Genomic DNA, 18,586 nt, shown 5'->3' on the forward strand with positions numbered 1-18,586 from the left:
TCCTTAAGATAAGTCAAACTAGACTTCATCTGTTATTCTTTTTGTGTCTGTGTAAACTTGATGGTCATCTGATCTGTCATTAGAGTTGTTTGTTTTATGCTTCGAGAACCAGGTGACTGTTATGGCAAATACACTGGGTTAAATAGTGATGGCACAATTACAGTGTGATGTTTAACTATTCTAAATAAATCAATCAGCAATGGATCGTTCAGCAGACAGAACCGTATCACAACATCCTGCTTTTCAAACCCCAGAGCAGCTCACACAGCCCGACTTTCAAGACAGTACATTCTCCATTGTATTGCATGTTCATTGTCTTTTAGTTATGTAACGGTGGAAATTATTGCAGCTTAAAGACAAAACACCTTCCAGTTGTTATAAATGTGATAGGCAGACAGCCAAGCAGGTGAAGTCCTGCCCATGCAGACATACCCACCCAAACTCTCTCATGTAGTAAGAATGGAGTCTGCATTATCAAAAGCAAAATCCATCGCCAGGACAGTTGCTCTCTTTAAAGATTAAAGTTTAAAGATTTAGTTACTGGACATCAGAAGTGTCACTAACCTTGACATTGTATGACTTAAATAGACAATCCTTCATAGAGATTCGTCGTTAAAATCGATCCGTCGTTGAACACGTCGCTCCCTCCCTCTCAAACTGCTCTATTCATATGATTTGACATAATTGGCTGGGCAAGTTATGCCTTTTCCCCAGCTGGAGAGAGCTGGGGAAAAGGCCAAAGATACTGAGTAATCAAACTGAAATTAAATCCTTTCAGGAGCTGCTGCAAGCTTAAGGCACAGCCAGACATGCCCAGACACCTAGACACCACAGCAGGAACGCCACAGGTGTTTGGGAATATGTATGTGAGTGCGTACCTATTAAACCCCATGTGTGTCTGTGTATTTATTATGATGTTAACTATATCAAGTGGATATTTCAGGAGATATGCATTATGGGCTTCCTTTTAGAGCTACTGTTCTGCTCCAGACATTTAACACAGCTTGATTTATAGTATGCAAATCACAAAATAAGACATCAAGGTAATAGAAATGGTGAGATGAAATAGAAAACAGTCACGGAAACATCTCTTTTTATGATCATGTGTATCGGTCATGTTTCATCCATCCTTAGAAGGTTTGGTTCATGCACAAACAAGTGTGAGAAATTTGCTGTAATACATCAAATTATATAAATACATATGTATAAAAAAGGTCTAGCATATAGCGACATGGTTTTAGGGAATGTAATCTTCAACGGTACGTAATCTGGGGGACACCACACACAGACAAGCTGATTCAGGAAGAGCTGTGTTCCAGCCAACGTCCTTCCTCATCACAAACTTCCTTCTAAAGCCAGCAACATTAACATGTTTGTTTCAGTAAGACTTTGTGGCTGAACAGCCCAAATCACAATCAAGTTGTTTAACAAACTATGTTTCAAGAGGAGGCCCACTGTGTGCCTTATACGGTTTTTTGAGTGAGTGACTTGCAGTGACTGCAACAGCGGAGTAATCTCTAATAATCCCCCTGTAGATCACCAAAATTACAAGTAGCCAAAAGTCCAGAGTGTGTGGATCAGGTCAATAGTCACCTGACAAAATTATTCTTTTGACTGTAAAATTAATGAATGCAAGAAATGAACAAAACAAGACCAAAGTAGGAGGATCTAATGCCACAATATGGCTTATACCGGCGCTTTCCTACTTTATATCCTTTTGAGAGCTGAGCTGAGGATTAAAGTGCTTAATTCACTGTGCTCTCAGAGTAGGTTATGGCCAGTATTTAAACAGATGTAACCCCAATGGATCAAAATGTGGAGCAGCTTGACATGTAGGAAAACATGCACTTATCCACTGCCATTAATCATTGTAGTATGCTGCACACAAAGTACGTTTTAGACAACTGCTCTTTACAAGCAACCTCCATTTTATGTCACGTGAATTTGAATTATTTAAAATCACAGCCCTCCTTAAAAGGTGCTCTTACTGAGTTCTGATGTTTGATGTTGTCATGTCTTAATTGAGACAGTGTTCAGAACAAATCCACTGATAGACGTATAAAATTTTTTTGTCTTACTGTCACTTCCTATATGATCTTGAAGTGCAGATGCGTCAGCCTGTAGCCTCACTGCAGGGGGACATTCCTCCAACCTCAGCCTCTGGCACACAGTAAATCTGCCTGAGAGAAATCTGCACTCTGCCCGGAAAGACATGCAGCTTAACACAACCTATTTATCAAATCTCAGACTCTCATACTTAGTTTCTGTTCTCGGAAGTGGCCTGAACATGCAGCCACGGCTCACCTGACTGCACATATCCTGCTGGGCCTTTTCATGTCTGCTAGAAGCGAAGTGCCACGGATCAAGGTGAGGTGAAGGAGCGACTGTAAAAAGGTGTTAATGGGACGAGAAAAGCTCCTTGCAGGCAGCTCCCTCCCTCTCTGCCTCCCTGAGGAATGCATGACTCTGACTTCTGAGTGTATAGCCCTTCCAGGGTGATAGCTAGATAACCCATAAAAAAAGCTGAGCATTCAGCATTCCCCCTCTGCACACCTGGATCGAATGTACAATGTGGAAGGATTCCTTAGGCAGACCGGTGCAGCAGTGCAGAACATCACTGATCACCTGCATCAATGTGGAGCAGATTTTTTTTGTTTGGGGGGCCATTTAGCTGCCAAACTGAGGAATTTATTTGAGCGAAGGAATCAAATGGCATGCGGGAAGAAGCCAGAGGCAGGTGCAAAGCCTGTAAAGAATGATTTAGCACATCACTGCTGCCAGTGTAACATGGGATGTCTGTATTAGAAACCAACACTTGTTTAAAGTCATAACATAATAAATGCAGACTGGTTCAACTTAAAACCTGAAAGCTTTAAAGCCCCTATAACTGATGTTTTTATGATAACAATGTGACAATGTGGTTCTAGTTATGGGAATACATGTATATGAAAGGCTTAAAACTTTAATTTGCCTTTGTTATAATTAAATATATCTCTGCTTGAAGTCTTGGTCCTGGAAGCATCAGTATAGATGTAATCAATAAAATAAAAGCATGAAAAGCAAGTTGAAAATTACTGGTGTTAACGTTTAACTCCAAAAATGATCCCAGTGTTTACAGCTTGTTTCTCCTGCCTCCAAGTGGCCACAATCTGTATTGTTGCACGTTTAAGCACCAGCTGTGCAGTCACCCCAACACCCGGTACAATCAAATCTGATTAACAAGTAAGTTCTCTCAGTTTGAAGAGCTTTGGGTTTTTGTTTCAATTACGTTTCTGTTCCTGTACTCAGAGACGGTGCTGTGTTTTAAACGACTAACCAAGTAAACATGTTGTTTTTGTTATTATGACAGGAAACAATGTGACTTAAATTAAAGATTAACACCGAAGTCACATGTGCAGTATTAATATATAGATAGCATCTTAGATAAGCACAAAAACTGGGAAATCAGCAAACCTGAAAAATGTTGCAACTGTTCTGCTGAGGCTTAATATTTATCATACAGACATCAGAATGGTATCTGTTTTCTTAAGTCAGACTGAACATGTCTGACTGAACATGTCAAGACTGAACGTTCAGTCTTGACATGTTCAGTCATTTCCATTGAATTTCTAGATGAACTGAAAATAACACGCAGAACCTGCTGCGTGTTATTTTCAGTTCATCTAGAAAGAAGTTACCCGAGCAGCTGCTGGATGCAAAGTTCACACATGAGTGTGATCGACTGTTTTAAAAAAGGAGATAGAGCTGCTTCTTCTCAGATGCTTCTTTTCTCCTCTAATGAGAAGTAATTAGTAGCCAGAGGCTCAGCAGGGTTATATAAAGAGGTAGGAATGCTTTTGATTTAATCTGTGAACATTTCTTTTGTTTGTGACTTTCACTCACTTTGATTATTTTGAAATATTAGTGCATCTGTTGGCTCATTATCGTGGAGTCTTATCATGGACGCACTGGTTTTCAGTTACTTACAGAAAGATATTGAATTCTTCTTATGAATCATTTCAGCTCTAGATGTTTTATGATATTTCTAGTAAACCTTACGGTTCACAGGTTGCACAGGAATCTTTTAAAGTTTTTATGGTGTACACTCATCCTCAGGGATCCCTCTGGGATCAATAAAGTTTTTTGAATCTTGAATCTTGAATCTTGAACACTTTCTCAGTGTGTCCTCATCTCAACTCATTCCTTGTCACACTGCACGTTTCCAGCTCGTGCAACCAGACAGATTTTGTCTGCCAAGTGCTAAATTCAAAATGAAATGAATCAAATTTTATTTTATTTATTTATTTAAATTAAATATATTGAATCTGTGTAATTTGAGATTTATTAACGCATAGTGATGTTTCTGGTGCTGTTAGATCTCAGTGCAGCCTTTGACACAGTGGATCCTCATCAATGACAGACTGAAGACGTGGGTCGATATCTCGGGCTGAGACAATGCTCTGAGTTACTGTTGGTAAACGCGTCTCTTCAGTCGTGTGTTGTGCCACAGGGGTCTTTGAACATGCTTCTAATTACGCACATACTGAGGAGGAGGAGGATAACGTGTAGTTTATCACTGATGTACAGATGATAATCAGTTATAAATGTCTTTTAACCTTTAAACATTAGAGAAATTAAACATTTCACATGACTGTGTTTGGTCAAATTGGACAGCCGGTAACTTTTCCAGTTCAATAATGACAGAGCTGAGGCTGGGTCTCTGCCAGCCCTTGTTCTGAAGGTACAGCTTAGTCTTTGTACACATTCAGAAATCTTGCTAAACTGGTATCTCAAACTGAAGATGACTAACCTTTATTTTTTTAAGTAAGTTGTGCATTTTGATGTGAAGCACTTTGTGACGTGATCTAGAAATGTGCTATTTAAATAAACTCACTTACAACAATATTTTCTCTGCTTAGACCCTCAAATTGAGGAACCCCACAATTTTGTACCCCAGGTTTCATAACCTCTGCTGTGCTATGTTATGAAATAATGAAGGAAGTTATCTTTTGACACGCAAGTCCTGAGTGACTGAAAGGCGAAGTGTGGCACTGTACAAAATGACGTGGTGATGTCACTTTATGTTTTGACAGTTGCACAAGTGTTTCAGTAAATGTGTGAAAGAACGAGCACCTCAGACACCTCCCTTCTCACCTAAACACTTTTAGGCACAACGTACAGAAATGTTAAAACTGCCTTAATGTCATTTATTACACTCATTAAGTCTATAACTTTTAATCAATCAGCTGCTCAAATACTCCTGTAGAGTAGCAGCACCAACAGAAGCTACTGTGATAAGACTTCACATTCATGTTAATATGTTTTGTTTCCTGCTTACAGAAATGAACTCTACAGCCGGAAATAGCTTCCAGGACTCTCAATTTCGCTATGTCCTCTTCCCAGTTGTCTATGGTATCATCTTCATCCTGGGCACCGTCACTAATATCTATGTGCTGTTTGTCCTGCGCTCCCTCCGTGAAGCAAAGGCCATGGGCGAAATCCGCATCTACATGACCAACTTGACCATCACTGACCTCCTTTTTGTGTGCGCCCTCCCCTTCTGGATTGGCTATTATCAACGTAATGGTAACTGGACCAACACAGACTTCATGTGCAGGGTAACTGGCTCGCTGTTCTTCATCAACACCTACTGCTCCGTCCTCTTCCTCGGAGCTATCAGCGTCAACCGGTACTGGGCGGTGACTCGGCCTCTGGACGCAGCTTCCTCAGATCACAGGCGTCGTGGGATCATTGTATGTGTTGTCATCTGGATGGTGACTGTGCTGATGTCTCTTTCCAATTTGACATCTCCAGGGATCAACAAAGATGAGAATAATGTCACTCGCTGTTTCGAGGGCTACCAAAAAAGAACTGATTCAGATAAGAAATCTGTCGCTGCCCTTCATTTTGCAATAATTGGAGTGTTTTTTGTTGTCTTTTTTCTTGTTGTTGTGTGTAATTTTCTTATTGCTCGAGCGTTACTGTCTCAACATGCACCTCGTTCCGAATTCAGATCTGCAACAGTTTTATCCAGAAAGTCCAACCTGACCATGTCGTTCTCAGGAAACAGGCCCAGAGGTGTGAAGTGGAGGGCTCTGAGGATGTTATTGGCAGTGGTGGGAGTGTTTGTTCTGTGTTTCCTCCCCCACCATATTGTTCAAGGCCCCTGGACACTGGCAGTACTGCAGATCGAACAGGGCCCGGGCCACGTAGACTGGACCCCGAAGACTGTTCAGGCACTCAATGATGCACATCAGATCACCTTGGGTCTCATGGCGTTGAACTGCATTTTGGATCCTATTGTTTATTTTTTTGCCACAAAGAAGTTTAGAAGGTTCATCATGGCCCAGATTAAAAAGTTGGGAACGGGAGAGGGGTGCTCACATACAGCTGTATCCCAGCTGTCGATGGACAGTAGGAATCAGAGCCAGAAACTCCAATGTGAGCAGCCCAAAGAGAATTGAGTTAAACATTTTATTACAGAACATACAGTATTTTGTGGAACCTCCTACTGTAGTATGCTGAGGGACTCCACAGCCTCATTTCTTTTAAGGCATTAATGTGGTTTGACACATGTTGTTCTGGCATTTATTTTGGGCACCTATTTTGAGTTGCACCAGTCCGTTTGCACTTCCTGTGTGAAGTACATGCTGAAATGCGGATGTTTTGCAAGCGGAGACGCCAATATCTATGAGTCCCGTCATCCCACTCTCTATACAGGGGGAGGAGGTGGAGGTCGTGTCCGAGTACAAATACCTGGGAGTGTTGTTGGACAACAAACTGGACTGGACCAAAAACTCATCCGCATTGTACAGGAAGGCTCAGAGCCGGATGTACTTCCTGAGGAGACTCAGGTCCTTCAACGTCTGCAGCACCATGCTGTGGATGTTTTATGAGTCTGTGGAGGCCAGTGTCATCTTCTATGCTGTGGTCTGCTGGGGCGGCAACATGAGGGTGGCAGACACTAACAGACTAAACAAGCTGATTAGGAGGGCTGGCTCTGTTCTGGGGGTGGAGCTGGACCCTCTACATGTTGTGGCTGAAAGGAGGATGCTGTCCAAATGCCTCTCAATCTTGGACAACCCCTCCCACCCACTACACAGCGTGTTGGTTGGACAGAGGAGCACGTTCAGCCAAAGATTTATTAACATTAAATGTTCCACAGAGCGCCACAGGAGATCCTTTCTACCTGTGGCAATCAATCTGTACAATTCCTCCCCCCTCTGTAAGGGGTGGGGGAAGTGAAACTGTCATAAACTTGCTGTGAATATATTGACCCAATTTCATTTATCTATTTACGTATTCTGTATATATATATATATATATATATATATATATATATATATATATTGAGTTTTTCGGTATTGATGTTATTGTGTATTTATGTTTGTGTATTTATGTTGGTGTTGGATCTTTCCTGGTTGTGGTTCCTTTTCTTTCTGTCTGTTTTGAGAACAATGATAATGAGGCAAAATAATTTCCCTCTGGGATCAATAAAGTTTTTTGAATCTTGAATCTTGAACACTTTCTCAGGGTGTCCTCATTAAGGTGAACAAATTATTTTAAACCTCACAAAGGAGTTATTCTACACAACGTATGGCAAAAGAAATCCATAATGTCTATATGTGCAGAGCATAATGACGTCTTTTTGGATGTATCTTAAAACTTCAGATCAGCCAGCATCTCAGCTGTTACTATACTACTACTAACAGCAGAGCCCTTATTCTTGTTCTTATTATTAGGCTTGTTCGCCACCGTTTGGTTCAAATGTATTACTGCACAGCGCTAATGAGCCAGAGAAAGAAAAACCTGTTTAATCCGCTAAAAAATATTACATCCACCAATTTATTTAGATAAAGTTGATAGAAATTGAACTGAACATGGGCTAACAGGAATCTTTCATGACACTATTTAAAGTTTTGATAGTTTATTTAGAATTTTCTTCCAACAAACCTTTTATTCCATTTACTAATAATATGAGTTTAGGGTTAAGAAAACACAAGCAAAATAAATAAACAACAACTTCCCAGATTTGACAACACATTAAGAATAAATGCTGCCATAGCCCAAACACAACCAAACATAGAAACACGAGGCATAAAGAGGAAAAACCTAATACAGAAACACGTTGGATGAGAAGAAAACACAACCAAATACAGAAAAAGGGGCGGCATATTAGTAACATTAATGTAACACACAAGGGGATTCATGGGGACAAATAAGTGGGCAGGAAGTGTAATTATAAACAGCCACAGCATCTAACTAAAGAGAAAACACATCAGGAGAAAACAAAACTAACTACAGAAACACGCTGCGTGTTCACAACACTGCTGGGAAAATATGGAACTATGAGGTCTTTAAGATAAGATGGAGCCTGATTATTAAGTGATTTATATGTGAGGAGAAGTGTTTTAAACTTGATTCTTCATTTTACAGGGAGCTAATGGAGAGAAGCTAATGTAGGAGAAATATGATCTCTCTTACTAATTCCAGTCAGAACTCTGTCTGCAGCATTTTGGATTAACTGGAGACTTTTTAAGGAGTTATTGGGACAAACTATTAATAATGAATTACAAGAGTCCAGTGTGGAAGTACCAAATGCATGGATTAGTTTTCAGCACCAGTGGTGGTGGCAGTTCTAGAGATGAGTTTTATGTATGAAGCAAAGGAGGAAGAGGAGGAAGAGTGCACTTACAAACAACCACAGCATCCAAATGGGTCTGCATACATCACTGATGGGCTAACACAGGACAAACAAATTCCAGCAAATTCAATTTGAAATCAAATTGTCATCATTCAGTCTAATAGCACTTACCACAACTTTCTGAAGAGATACAAATGTACTCAATCAGACATCTGATAGTCTCCTTCAACCCATTAGAATTAGTCTAATGCCCGGAAATGTCCTTAAAGTGATGCAGTCATAAAGAAGCATGAGGTGTAAGGAGGCTGGTATAGATTTATTATACCCTGGAGTTGTGTGATATCCTAATATTAAAATAAATGCTCTTCAGCAGAAACGTGATGTCGTGTTTTTCCTTGATTACGCAGCAGCACGGACAATATTCTGCGCTCCCTCCGGACAAAATATCCTATTTCCATGAATGGGGAAACACAACCAGTAAAACTCCACTATTACCCAAAACGGCTCTCTTTAGTGCTGTCGGTCAGGACACGTGAGAAATAAGGCGTCGCCACTGTGGGTTGCACCATGCCGGGGTTTTTTTTTTCCTAAGAAGATTCACGCCTTCTGCGTTTCGACGTCCAGAGCGCGCTGCGCACCGCGTCTGTGCCAGAGCAGAGATCCCACTGTTTGTGAGCAGATCGAGAGACAGAGGAGAAGCAGACCGGTAAGTTCACCGCCTGTCAGTTCATCTAGAAATTCAATGGAAATGACTGAACATGTCAAGACACGTTCAGAGAACCTGCTGCGTGTTATTTTCAGAAGTTACCCGAGCATCTAACTCACACATGAGTGTGATCGACTTTTTTAAAAAAGGAGATAGGGCTGCTTCTTCTCAGATGCTTCTTTTCTCCTCTAATGAGAAGTAATTAGTAGCCAGAGGCTCAGCAGGGTTATATAAAGAGGTAGGAATGCTTTTGGTGGAGTCACTCACTTGATTTATCATGAAACTTCACTAGTTTGTTTGAAATGAACCCAAAGCATGGAGGACACCTTGTGAGCTGCAGAAACGATTCAGGGTTATATTTTCCTCTTAAATCTTCACAATCCATGAATTGAATGTGAACATTTCTTTTGTTTGTGACTTTCACTCACTTTGATTATTTTGAAATATTAGTGCATCTGTTGGCTCATTATCGTGGAGTCTTATCATGGACGCACTGGTTTTCAGTTACTTACAGTAAGATATTGAATTCTTCTTATGAATCATTTCAGCTCTAGATGTTTTATGATATTTCTAGTAAACCTTAGGGCTCATATGTTGCACAACAGGAATCTCTTAAAGTTTTTATGGTGTACACTCTTCCGTTAACTTGTTAGTCATATTCCTTGTCACACTGCACGTTTCCAGCTCGTGCAACCAGACAGATTTTGTCTGCCAAGTGCTAAATTCAAAATGAAATGAATCAAATTTTATTTTATTTATTTATGTTTAAATTAAATATATTGAATCTGTGTAATTTGAGATTTATTAATGCATAGTGATGTATCTGGTGCTGTTAGATCTCAGTGCAGCCTTTGACACAGTGGATCCTCATCAATGACAGACTGAAGACGTGGGTCGATATCTCGGGCTGAGACAATGCTCTGAGTTACTGTTGGTAAACGCGTCTCTTCAGTCGTGTGTTGTGCCACAGGGGTCTTTGAACATGCTTCTAATTAGGCACATACTGAGGAGGAGGATAACGTGTAGTTTATCACTGATGTACAGATGATAATCAGTTATAAATGTCTTTTGATCTTTAAACATTATAGAAATTAAACATTTCACATGACTGTGTTTGGTCAAATTGGACAGCTGGTAACTTCTCCAGTTCAATAATGACAGAGCTGAGGCTGGGTCTCTGCCAGCCCTTGTTCTGAAGGTACAGCTTAGTCTTTGTACACATTCAGAAATCTTGCTAAACTGGTATCTCAAACTGAAGATGACTACCCTTTATTTTTTTAAGTAAGTTGTGCATTTTGATGTGAAGCACTTTGTGACGTGATCTAGAAATGTGCTATTTAAATAAACTCACTTACAACAATATTTTCTCTGCTTAGACCCTCAAATTGAGGAACCCCACAATTTTGTACCCCAGGTTTCATAACCTCTGCTGTGCTATGTTATGAAATAATGAAGGAAGTTATCTTTTGACACGCAAGTCCTGAGTGACTGAAAGGCGAAGTATCGCACTGTACAAAATGAAGTGGTGATGTCACTTTATGTTTTGACAGTTGCACAAGTGTTTCAGTAAATGTGTGAAAGAACGAGCACCTCAGACACCTCCCTTCTCAACTAAACACTTTTAGGCACAACGTACAGAAATGTTAAAACTGCCTTAATGTCATTTATTACACTCATTAAGTCTATACCTTTTATTCAATCAGCTGCTCAAATACTCCTTTAGAGTAGCAGCACCAACAGAAGCTACTGTGATAAGACTTCACATTCATGTTAATATGTTTTGTTTCCCGCTTACAGAAATGAACTCTACAGCCGAAAATAGCTCAGCCTTCCCGGACTCTCAATTTCGCTATGTCCTCTTCCCAGTTGTCTATGGTATCATCTTCATCCTGGGCACCGTTGCTAATATCTATGTGCTGTTTGTCCTGCGCTCCCTCCGTGAAGCAAAGGCCATGGGCGAAATCCGCATCTACATGACCAACTTGACCATCGCTGACCTCCTTTTTGTGTGCGCCCTCCCCTTCTGGATTGACTATTATCAACGTAATGGTAACTGGACCAACACAGACTTCATGTGCAGGGTTACTGGCGCGCTGTTCTTCATCAACACCTACTGCTCCGTCCTCTTCCTCGGAGCTATCAGCGTCAACCGGTACTGGGCGGTGACTCGGCCTCTGGACGCAGCTTCCTCAGATCACAGGCGGCGTGGGATCATTGTATGTGTTGTCATCTGGATGGTGAATGTGCTGATTTCTCTTCCCATTTTGACATCTCAAGGGACCAACGCTGATGAGAATAATGTCACTCGCTGTTTCGAGGGATACCAAAACAGAACTGATTCAGAAAAGACATATGTCGCTGCCAGTAATTTTGCAATAATTGGAGTGTTTTTTGTTGTCTTTTTTCTTGTTGTTGTGTGTAATTTTCTTATTGCTCGAGCGTTACTGTCTCAACATGCACCTCGTTCCGAATTCAGATCTGCAACAGTTTTATCCAGAAAGTCCAACCTGACCATGTCGTTCTCAGAAAACCGGCCCAGAGGTGTGAAGCGGAGGGCTCTGAGGATGTTATTGGCAGTGGTGGGAGTGTTTGTTCTGTGTTTCCTCCCCCACCATATTGTTCAAGGCCCCTGGACACTGGCAGTACTGCAGATCGAACAGGGCCCGGGCCACGTAGACTGGAACCAGAAGACTGTTCAGGCACTCAATGATGCACATCAGATCACCTTGGTTCTCATGGCGTTGAACTGCATTTTGGATCCTATTGTTTATTTTTTCGCCACAAAGAAGTTTAGAAGGTTCATCGTGGCCCAGATTAAAAAGTTGGGAACGGGAGAGGGGTGCTCACATACAGCTGTGTCCCAGCTGTCGATGGACAGTAGGAATCAGAGCCAGAAACTCCAATGTGAGCAGCCCAAAGAGAATTGAGTCAAGTATTTTGTTACAGAACGTACAGTATTTTGTGGAACCTCCTACTGTAGTATGCTGGGGGACTCCACAGCCTCATTTCTTTTAAGGTATTAATGTGGTTTGACACATGTTGTTCTGGCATTTATTTTGGGCACCTCTTTTGAGTTGCACCAGTCCGTTTGCACTTCCTGTGTGAAGTACATGCTGAAATGCGGAAGTTTTGCAAGCGGAGACGACAATTTCTATGAGAACACTTTCTCAGTGTGTCCTCATTAAGATGAACAAATTATTTTAAACCTCACAAAGGAGTTATTCTACACAACGTATGGCAAAAAAATCCATAATGTCTATATGTGCAGAGCATAATGACGTCTTTTTGGATGTATCTTAAAACTTCAGATCAGCCAGCGTCTCAGCTGTTATTATATTTCTGGAAAGAATATAAACTGTAAGACAATGACATTATTGGTTTTCATCAGAGAAGCTACAGAAGCTGCAGTGTTTTTAGCTTTGCATGGACATCCTTTGTATTGTGAAACCAAGAAGCAGAAGTAATAAGGCTCGATCTGTCTTTCCCTTTTAGTACAGTATGCGATAGTCACATTGTTTGTCTCCCTGAAAATAAAAATGATGTGATTGTGATAAAGAAAGCTGTGTATATAGATATATACTGAAAATACTGTTTTTTACTGTTTTTTATACATACATTTTTTTAATTACAGGTTTGCATTGTGATAAATAAAGTGTGCTTCTGATTTATCAATAAACAGAGAGGTTTGCTCTTTTGTGTGCAAAGAAAAAATACATTAATAAAAAATACATATGACCTGACACATGTTGAAAATCCTAGCAAATTAGATGTTTTATTGACATAAACGACAAACGAAGAGAAGATACAAATCTGGGGGTGTAATCACATTCAGATTGGGTGAACTGCGTGTGTGTGTGTGAACTAACTTGAGTGAGTTTCATATGACAAACGATTAAAACTTGAACTATGAAAACCGTAGTTAAGGACAATGCTGTTAGATTTGACCTAACTTTAGTCTTCCGCAGAACAAAAAAATTTGCTTGTCACTGTTCCTGTTTTTGTTTCACATCTCCACGTTACCAGGGGTGTTTAGGAGAGAGTTGAGTAAACATTATCCACAGTCATATTGGCCGGGTCCAGATCGGTGTAGGGTTGACTGGTGCTGCTGTAATTTATGTAAACGTCACCGTCACCTTCACTCTGTGGAAAACGTCCCCTGATGTAGTGAAACATTTCATTAGTTTGTTAGTTCATGTGGTGACAGAGAATGTGCACAATTCTCCAGTCAAGACTTACTTTGGGGCCTTCTCAGGTTCAGGAAACCCTTAAAAAACAAACAACAAATGAAAATGATCCGCAGAACACTTCCTTCCTCTCTGAAGTAAAATGCTTTTATGGTGTTCTTTACCTTTCGCCACTGTGCTAGTTAGATTTAAGGTGGCGCTACTAAATCTTTGCCAGGCCAGCCAACACAGAATGGCAACATTGATGATCAGGGCCAGGAGGGAAAAGACAAAGGCGGCGATTCCCAAATTGTCCCACACTGTTGTAAGTTGGGGAAACAGGACAAAATTGTAAAAGTAAAAGGGTTTAGTTGTGGCTCACACATACACGGTGCATTCGTTGGCCAAAAGGCAACAAAAACCTTTGGGAGGTTATAAGTAATTTAGAAAAACTATCATCACCATACAAAGTACTTATCCTTGTCACAATTCTTTACCAACCACCTTTAAACCTGACATAATAAATTTTATGGCCACTTAAATGAGTAACTTGTTAGCACACAGACACAGATTTTCCCCCCAGCTCCTGTGTAACTTCAGTTTCTGACATGAAAGCGGGAGTAAAGCCCCGTAGTGAGGAGAGGAACTGTTTCGTCACAGAATTATGTGTTAATAAGTGTTAGAAGTAGCTTTTTCTCCTGCAGCCAGCATATTATTATTAAAATATTAACACTGTTAAAAAGAAAGACCAACCTGTGGGCAGCATGGAGATGATGACGACTGTGTGGTTCACGCTCACCGTCCTCTGAGAGAACTGGTTCTTAGCAAAGCAGCTGTAAACTCCACTTTCCTGTGGCTTAGTGAGGGTCAGAACACTCCCGTTGCTTACTACGCTCCAGGTCTGATTTTCCAGGCGTTGCCAGGACCAACTGAGAGACGCTGACATCTTGATGGCCCTGCAGTGCAGGTTGACTGTTTGACCTTCTGCAACTGGGTAGTCTGGGATGGCAACCAGCTGCAGAGGTGGGAGCACATCTGGGAACAAGGATGGTGAGATGTTTCAGATGGACGATACAAAATGTAGGAGTTCATTTTGTTATTGCACACATAGAAAGCTTTCAGTCACACTGTGCTTTACCTCCCACTGTAGATGTAGTTACCGGGAAAGAAGTACGCTCAGACAGAGTTGTACTCTGGGATTTAACGGCTAAACAAACAACACAAAAATCATAAACTGTAAATCTTAACAGTGCATTTGAAACTATTACATTCACAAGTAGAAACATGTCCTTACCTGTGTGGACACACAAAAAGAACAGCAGAAAAAAGTAAAGCAGCATTTTGTTCCAATCTCACCGTCACTCCAGGTTAAACGCCTCTGAGAATGAATCAGTGTTATAATTAAACCCAAGGTGAGAATGGAGGAAGCGTGAGACAAGGAACCTGAATGAAAGAGAAGTTTGAAGTTCCTTTTGCAACGAGTAAACACAACAATGATGTAGATATAATTACATTTTAATTTCCCTAATCGTCTACTACAAATAGGACAGTCAACCTCTTATGTTGTGAAATAATGAAATCTTGCTATAGTTTCAGAGCAGAAGTCAAGATTCAAAAGAGGCAGAAAAAAAGAAAAGAAAATTAAAACAACCAACGTCTTAGTGGGTGATTGTGGTGCAGTTGTGTATGAACCTCAGGGTTCCTCAGTGGTTTGACTCTCAGTTCCTGTTCACATCTCGTCTCTGAACGAGACACCGAACCCAAATCAATGAGGGGAACAGGCCTGCTGAACAAATACTTTGACATAAATAGTGTATATTATTAATCCAACATAAAAATATTAAGATGCCAGATCAGAAACACGTACTTAAGCATCATACATTAGTGAACAGCTGCGGGATCTGTGTATTGCCGCGCTTTTCTCAAATAGTGCATCACTGTATAAAGAGCAGCGTCTCCAGCCTGACTTCCTGCCGTCAACATACATGTCTATAACCAATCATAGCCTGTTGTGTCCTCTTTGAGCCTGGTTGAGGTTGAAAGCTTCGTTTGAGAGTCTAATTGTGACCTCTCAGTTCAAATACTGGGGCTGACCACTAACTAAGATGTGAGAAAAACATCTTTACATGTCAAACCCCTAACCATAAGATAACCATAAATGTGTCTTCATTCCCTCCTGTGGTCTGTGGCGTCTCTTTGTCATTATAATGGTGTTTAATATTGAAGTAGAATAAATCAGCTATCGCTCCTAATTTAACTGTGCTTACTCATGACTTTACAGTAAAGGAAGTAGTTTGTCCTACACCATAAAACGGTTGTTAAAACAAACCATCACCTGCTGTTTGTGACAGTGAAAATGCAAACTAACAAAAAACAAAGTAAGAATATCTGCCTGATCCATGTTTTATTGTAGCAATGCATCACTACCTTGTTAAATACGCAGCATTAAGGAATTATTGCATGTAAAATATATTATCTGCAAAGAAACACTATCTATGGTTATCAAATAAGTAAACTGTGGTGGAAAGTATGTAACTGTCCTGTGAGAGAGGAGAGGAAATAGCAAGGGCTGCGAAAATAGAATGGAAAGACTTCCTCCTACGCAGACTAGTGTGAAGTTTATTTGTTTCGTGGAAAGACGCTGTAATTTGCATCGTCAGCAGCGGACTCTAAGGCTTCTAGCAATTCTGTATACTTCTCAGTAGGGAGCAACACGACTCGCTGCACCGCTTCATGCATCAACTCATCATAAGTCAGATATTAGTTATGCATTGTTTAAGCTCGGCTGTTGCTCTATTGCTCTAAATGCTGCACTGTTAATAGAATAACTCAGCTTCAGTCCCATTTAGTCACTTGTGAAACTAAAACTAGATGTTCTCTGCACGAGTATTTCCTGAAATGACTTATTACTCTGCAGAAACAGTGAGTGATCATGAGAGATAGTTTCTCCACATGTCCTGATATCATCTTCCACTCTCTCTCTCTCTCTCTAAATAGTGGTACTGTGCCCATCGTCATGTGTGTTCATAGAAGTGTGTGTTTGTCTGTGTGCGTGTCCTTTCCTCTAAGTCATTATTCTTCATTATTCTTTTATTATTCATTACTCATTCATTATTCTGCCTGTATTGCCCGGCTGCAGTCATGCCTCTTGGTTCTCACCCCAGACACCACCGCGGCCCTCCAACCAACAGATGACAGTAAAATAATGGGATAAAATGTGTGCTCTATGTGTGTGTGTGTGCGTACACACATAGAGCATGTAATCCTAAACCAGTTGATGTGTGTCTTTACCTACTTGCACAAATGCTAATAACATTTCATATTACACTTTATTAACCCTCTCTATGAATATTGACTCCATTGATCTCTAGGGGACAGACCTGTGGTTGAAGAAGTGAATTTGTGACCAGATGATGAATAGTGTGAATCCCTGAACAGACTATGAAAATGTGGAGAGAGTAGCAGAAGGATAAATTGTCCTGTCCTTTGTTTCTGCTCTCCCATAGAATTTTTCTTAATAATTATGTTCAAAGACAAAATAAAGTATTATAAGTAGTAGAGAAAGTCCTGTTATTAGCTTCAAGCTATCACATGTACACTATCAATGGTACATCATGAAACCGAGTAATTGAAAACACACAGATGCAGTCAGTTAGCCCTTATACTTTGATATGACATTGATATAAGCAGCAGTTTGCAGCAGTTTAAAGGACAATTTATGTGTGCAGTGAGTATCTTTACTCAGTATCTGAACTGCGGGCACTGTGCTGAAATTCTCACACATACAGTAATAGCTGTACCTGTGCAGAGGGAAGTTATGAAGTTAGCAAACAGATTAATATCAAATGCAACACCACAAACACACACACCCACACACACACACAAACACACACACACACACACACACACACACACACACACACACACAACAAACCATATTTCTTAATTTTTGTTCCGATGTTCAAACTTCCGTCACCGTGCACATGTGCAGAGATTTACCATCTATGGTCACTCACTAAGGAGTGCAGGTTGTTTTATTAATTATTTATGTTATTAATTAAATTTTATTATTACCTAAACATTTTGGTTTCATGTTACCTAAAGTTTACCTTACTGGATGAAACATAGTCTGTGAACAGGTTCACCTGCTAACCACACTCTGAACACCTACAACTTGGTGGGAACCAGGTAGAAAACAGTGTGTTTCTAGAGCTTCTTTGCTTAAAACAACTGATCCCGCTGAGGGAGGCTGCAGGCTCGAGAAATAAATCTTTGCAGGTTCAGCACCACAAGAGACAACTTACACGTTATCACGCTGTTATTTGATGCATTTTTTACATCACTGCAAATGTGTAGGCACACAGTAACGCTACACACATGCACGCTGACAAACAGGGTGGGACCAGTCTGTGGTATACAAACGTGACTGGAACCCTTCAACATTACACATCACATGCAGCTGAGGGTCTGTTTCATCACATAAAATAAAGGTTAATCTATGAGAACAACCAGCATCTTTCGTGTCATTGTACATTGCCCAATTTCCTGAGGAGCTGCACGCCCAGGTCTGCTTCCACTCAGTGGAAAGTTTCACCACATCAACCACTGGGTGGAGCTCACTACTCATAGTTTGCATCAAAGCCATGAATGCACAGTGGCCTTGCCTTCAGTCTTTTATCCCATGATCCCCAAACATCAGTCTGCAATTTTGGCTGCTTGATGTAGCTGCTTGATAAGGGGTGGCTATAGGTCATGTTCCCATTAACCGTATAGTTAATGAGAAATCCATCAGGCAGGTTTTCTAGAGCGCTGGAAGGTTGAAAACGGGAGGTTTCCAGCAGAAATACTGCATCCATAGGTACGTTACACAGCGTACACATTGGCTTGGTTTTTATTTATTTTATTATTAAGACATTGTATAAAAACATTACGTATTAGGAGATTCTGGCCTAATTTTCTTTGAATGCTTTCAAGCACTTGTCGACAAGACAACAAGACAGTTGCCTTTAGTATCAGTGTGACAGTGTCTGGCTGTGGGATGTTTTTTAGTTCACACTTGAATTGCTGTTTGCCATCCCCCTGTGCTTTCACTTT

General features: G+C 40.6%; 3 protein-coding genes across 6 annotated transcripts; 2 read left to right on the top strand and 1 right to left on the bottom strand.

The window, feature by feature from the left end:
- Nucleotides 1-3,657: 3,657 nt before the first annotated feature.
- On the top strand, nucleotides 3,658-6,761 carry LOC113148309 (platelet-activating factor receptor-like). 2 transcript variants are annotated; one of them, XR_003297427.1, is made up of 2 exons: nucleotides 3,658-3,824; nucleotides 4,356-4,796. XR_003297427.1 is itself a non-coding variant. In XM_026339971.1 (2 exons), the coding sequence occupies exon 2, from the start codon at nucleotides 5,322-5,324 to the stop codon at nucleotides 6,441-6,443; it is 1,122 nt and encodes a 373-aa protein (XP_026195756.1). In that variant the 5' UTR covers nucleotides 3,658-3,824; nucleotides 5,320-5,321; the 3' UTR covers nucleotides 6,444-6,761. The 2 variants fall into 2 exon arrangements, 1 of the variants encoding a protein (XP_026195756.1); XM_026339971.1 differs by lacking the exon at nucleotides 4,356-4,796 and adding an exon at nucleotides 5,320-6,761.
- Nucleotides 6,762-9,241: 2,480 nt separating this feature from the next.
- Nucleotides 9,242-13,005, top strand: LOC113148308 (platelet-activating factor receptor-like). Of its 3 annotated transcripts, XM_026339968.1 has the most exons (3): nucleotides 9,366-9,567; nucleotides 10,166-10,263; nucleotides 11,127-13,005. In XM_026339968.1, the coding sequence occupies exon 3, from the start codon at nucleotides 11,129-11,131 to the stop codon at nucleotides 12,254-12,256; it is 1,128 nt and encodes a 375-aa protein (XP_026195753.1). In that variant the 5' UTR covers nucleotides 9,366-9,567; nucleotides 10,166-10,263; nucleotides 11,127-11,128; the 3' UTR covers nucleotides 12,257-13,005. The 3 variants fall into 3 exon arrangements, with proteins under 3 accessions (XP_026195754.1, XP_026195753.1, XP_026195755.1); XM_026339969.1 differs by lacking the exons at nucleotides 9,366-9,567; nucleotides 10,166-10,263 and adding an exon at nucleotides 9,242-9,329; XM_026339970.1 differs by lacking the exon at nucleotides 10,166-10,263.
- Nucleotides 13,006-13,082: 77 nt separating this feature from the next.
- LOC113148310 lies at nucleotides 13,083-14,919 on the bottom strand. The gene is made up of 6 exons (XM_026339973.1): nucleotides 14,787-14,919; nucleotides 14,631-14,699; nucleotides 14,246-14,527; nucleotides 13,678-13,812; nucleotides 13,566-13,593; nucleotides 13,083-13,485 (listed from the first exon to the last, which is right to left on the bottom strand). The coding sequence occupies exons 1-6, from the start codon at nucleotides 14,830-14,832 to the stop codon at nucleotides 13,359-13,361; spliced, it is 687 nt and encodes a 228-aa protein (XP_026195758.1). The 5' UTR covers nucleotides 14,833-14,919; the 3' UTR covers nucleotides 13,083-13,358.
- Between the last annotated feature and the right edge of the window lie 3,667 nt (nucleotides 14,920-18,586).

This window comes from Anabas testudineus, chromosome 22 (assembly GCF_900324465.2).
Source record: "Anabas testudineus chromosome 22, fAnaTes1.2, whole genome shotgun sequence".
Lineage (NCBI taxonomy): Eukaryota > Metazoa > Chordata > Actinopteri > Anabantiformes > Anabantidae > Anabas > Anabas testudineus.